At 34.2% G+C, this 3606-nt stretch overlaps 1 protein-coding gene across 1 annotated transcript; it reads right to left on the reverse strand.

The window, feature by feature from the left end:
- Positions 1–426: 426 nt before the first annotated feature.
- Positions 427–1393, reverse strand: LOC125489537 (the record flags this gene model as incomplete). Its single annotated transcript, XM_048625563.1, has 1 exon — positions 427–1393. A coding segment is annotated over one exon (636 nt), but the record flags the coding sequence as incomplete, so codon positions are not given.
- Positions 1394–3606: the final 2213 nt, after the last annotated feature.

Here is a 3606-nt window from a genome sequence, read left to right on the forward strand (position 1 = left end):
ATGGTGCTCCCACATTGCCGTTATAAAATGTTTGTAAACATTTTATAACACCAAAACATTTACTAACAAATGTTAACAATTGTTGCACTTTGTTAGAAACTGTTACATGTTATAAGTGCTCCTACATTGATGAAAAATGTTTAAACATTTTATAACATCTAGTATTGGCTCGCAGTTTGGTTTCGCCTTCTGAGGGCCGAGGACGTCTACACGAAAATGGAAGAAGATTTGCTCATTGGAATAGCTTTTATTTTTTGTTTAAAAAAGAAGAAAAAGCGCTCTTATTGGATGCGGCAAACGCTAAAAGCTAGAGGAAAATATAGTGCCACAGACTATCTCAAGGATTTGGGTATTGACGGTTGCTTAAAAGATTTTATAAGAATGAACAGTTCCGAATTTGAATATCTACAAAATTTAATTGGGACAAAAATAGGCAAACGAGACACTACATTTAGAAAATCTGTAAGTGTGACGGAAAGACTTGCAGTAACGTTAAGATTTTTGGCAACTGGTAGCAGTTATAAAAGTCTTGGAAATGTGTTGAAGTTGTCAGACCAAGTGATATCTATTATCGTACCAGAAGTGTGCGAGGCTCTCAATGAGGTTTTAAAGGAATACATACAGGTAAGTCAAACAACATTTTTAATTGTTTTTTTATTTACTTTTAATATGATCTAATCTAATCATACTTTAGGTAGGTACCTACCTTACCTTACTAATATTTTTTTTAATAATTAACAAACCAAACATGTATTTTTTAATTTTTGATTGATTCCAACAAATCGTTTAATGATTGGGTCGAATCTTGGCTTGATTCCGATAAATTAGACGGACTCTGTGTTCTTGCGCTGGTACGAGTATGTGTCCTGGAGTTATCCGAAGAACTGGTTTCAAATGAAGCCGAGGGACTCGGTGCGGTGTAGTATCCTCTCGAGCTACAGTCAGCATTATTTTCCGAAAAAGTGGATAGATTTGGTTCAGAGTTGTATCCCCAGGAACTACTAGCGGTTGGGTCTGTAAAGGTTGTTGGAAAATCATATTGTCCCATTGTCGCATTGTACAAAATATTGTTAATGTGATGTTGAGCAGTATTCTTAGCATGACTGTTTTTTATTTGTTTCAGTTTCATCGATACATACTCTCCAAATGCGTCATTTTCATCCCTGCTTTTTCTAGATTCGTACATTCTTTGTAAAATATTTACAGCTTCTTGTTGTGTTGGATCTTGTTCTACTTCAGGCCGTCTTCTTTTCCGAAATGGTTTTGGGGTGGCGAAAGGCGTGCCCGTAGTTTCATCAGTGACAGTATTTCCTGTTTCGTTCAAACTGAGAGTGTTTTCTGAAGCAATTCTGTTTTCTTCGTTACCCTGAAAGAATAGAATTAAACGATAATTTCAAGTTATAGACCGTCTTACCACGTCCCTTCCTACCTCTGTACCCCGCGGGCACGGACTAAATAGAGATACTAGTTACAGTTGAAGCTGTGGCAGCTCGAGTCATTGTTTCTGTAGTTATATGGTCTCACTTGGCCAAAAAAGTTTTCAATGGGGTCAGAATTAAAATATCTAGGCAGCATTATTTTAATATTTTGACTTTTAAAAATCTGAAACAGCCTCATCAAACTTTTTAATGTAACAATAAAGTTTTGTATGAAGGGCACTGTCTTTTCCTTTCCTGTAGAATCTACATATTTCAATTTTTCCAGTGTTTTAATTGCATCCTTTAAAATTCGTAATGAGGAGACTTTTCTGTCACTGCTGTTCGTAGAACGTACCATTACACCGTACCGTACCATTTACCAACCTACATCTTCCTTATCTTATCTGACATTACATATCTATGACATGTTGATCATTAAAATTTAGTTTATGCAAAAATCTGGCTGCAGTATGGTTGCAGTCTGTTTCATAAACATCCATTTTATCACGCCATTTCGATATCCCCAATCAATGATTATATCCTTATTTAAGAAATTATTTCTATAATAAGGTGAGCGCGTTCATATATTATGCTTAAATTTGCCCCACTTATTGTGATTGTGTCATCTGAAATTTAGTAAAACAATGTTATTATTTAATAATAAAATAAACGGAATATTAACACATCTTTACCTTGAGAAGTAAAGAATATTATTGGGTAAGTTCACAAAGTTACCCGACCTAATAATATTCTTTTTTTTTTTTTTTAATCTTTATTTTATTTAGAGACTTTGATCATACATGAACATGACAGTCCCATTCTCATTCTTGATTTCTTGTTTTGAGGCAAATTAATTATGAATTGTGAGGTGACACAGATCCACAATTCCTTCCTAACATTCCTTTAACGCCATAGTCACAATGTTGTAATTTTACTAAATATTGCTTCTTCCAAGATTTGTCATAATAGGGAATAAATAAAAAATACCAACCTGGTTCTTGATTTGCAAGTATTTGGTCAGGCTTTGTATCCTCCCTTAGGCTTTTTATCGCTGACTGAAAGGCCGACCCTTGGTCAAAGATCACAGCAATCGGCTTCAGCCCACATTCTACTACAGCAGAAATAACATCCTTCAGGATACTCTTCAGTTGCATTCCGGAAGTGGCTCCTTGGCAGTAATAAAAAGTCACTGGTAGGTGCCACTTGTAAACGGCTCCTCGCAGCATAAAAACTAGTGCATGATCTGCAAACTCATTTTTCTTTTCATTGAGCTCTACAAAGCCGTTAATTGAGTCCTTATTCTTATCATATGTTAAGGCTGCCTCTAATGTCATTTCGTCAAATACTACAGACCACATCTTCTTCTTTTCATCCCATGCCGCTACCTGAAATAATATATTTCAACATTATATATAAACAAAATTGATACAAATATTATAGAATCTTTAATGTAAAATAAATCGCCTATAAAATGAGAGCTCCCATTAACTTTTTCCTTCCCTGACAGTTGAAACGTGTGGAGAGATGCCTGTTTCAACATTCAATTTTGCCATCATTTTATTTAATGTTTGACCTTGAGGGAAAGACAAAGATTGTATGTAAAAATCTTAAGCATTTTGGGCTTTGCTTCATTATTGATAAAGCAATAAATTTTTCTTCATTTGTGAAACGACGCCCTTGCTTCTTTTTTTGCAAAGATTTTTCTGCATTTTCATAATCCTTTTTGCAAATGGATTCATTTTTTGAGCCAATTTTTCAAAAGACTCATCTTTGTTAAACTTTAAAGCTCGTTTAGCTCTTCGAAGAAAGTTTGTTTGTTGTTTATATATTCGCCTTTATATATTCTTTATAAACAATTTAGGACGAAGGTGTTAAATATTTTAGTTTCTTAATTAAACGTTTACTGGAAGATTTTGGCGCCATATGTCTGAGTTTGTGGAAACCTGAAAATTACAATAATGTACATGAAAATGTCTGGTATTCATTACAAACTTTTAACTTTGTATACTTTATAGATAAATGAATAAAATTGATGTATGTAAATATTTATAATAACGTTTGTAAAAATTATGGAGCTGTGGTAGCTCGAATTAGGGAGTTGAAAAAGCTTCAGAGATACCTGCTACACCGCTTCAAGTAGTACCAGTAGTAGAGAAGCGACTAAGGAGAAAGCCAGATAGATATAGTT

Source organism: Plutella xylostella, chromosome 14 (genome assembly GCF_932276165.1).
Source record: "Plutella xylostella chromosome 14, ilPluXylo3.1, whole genome shotgun sequence".
Classification (NCBI taxonomy): Eukaryota; Metazoa; Arthropoda; class Insecta; order Lepidoptera; family Plutellidae; genus Plutella; species Plutella xylostella.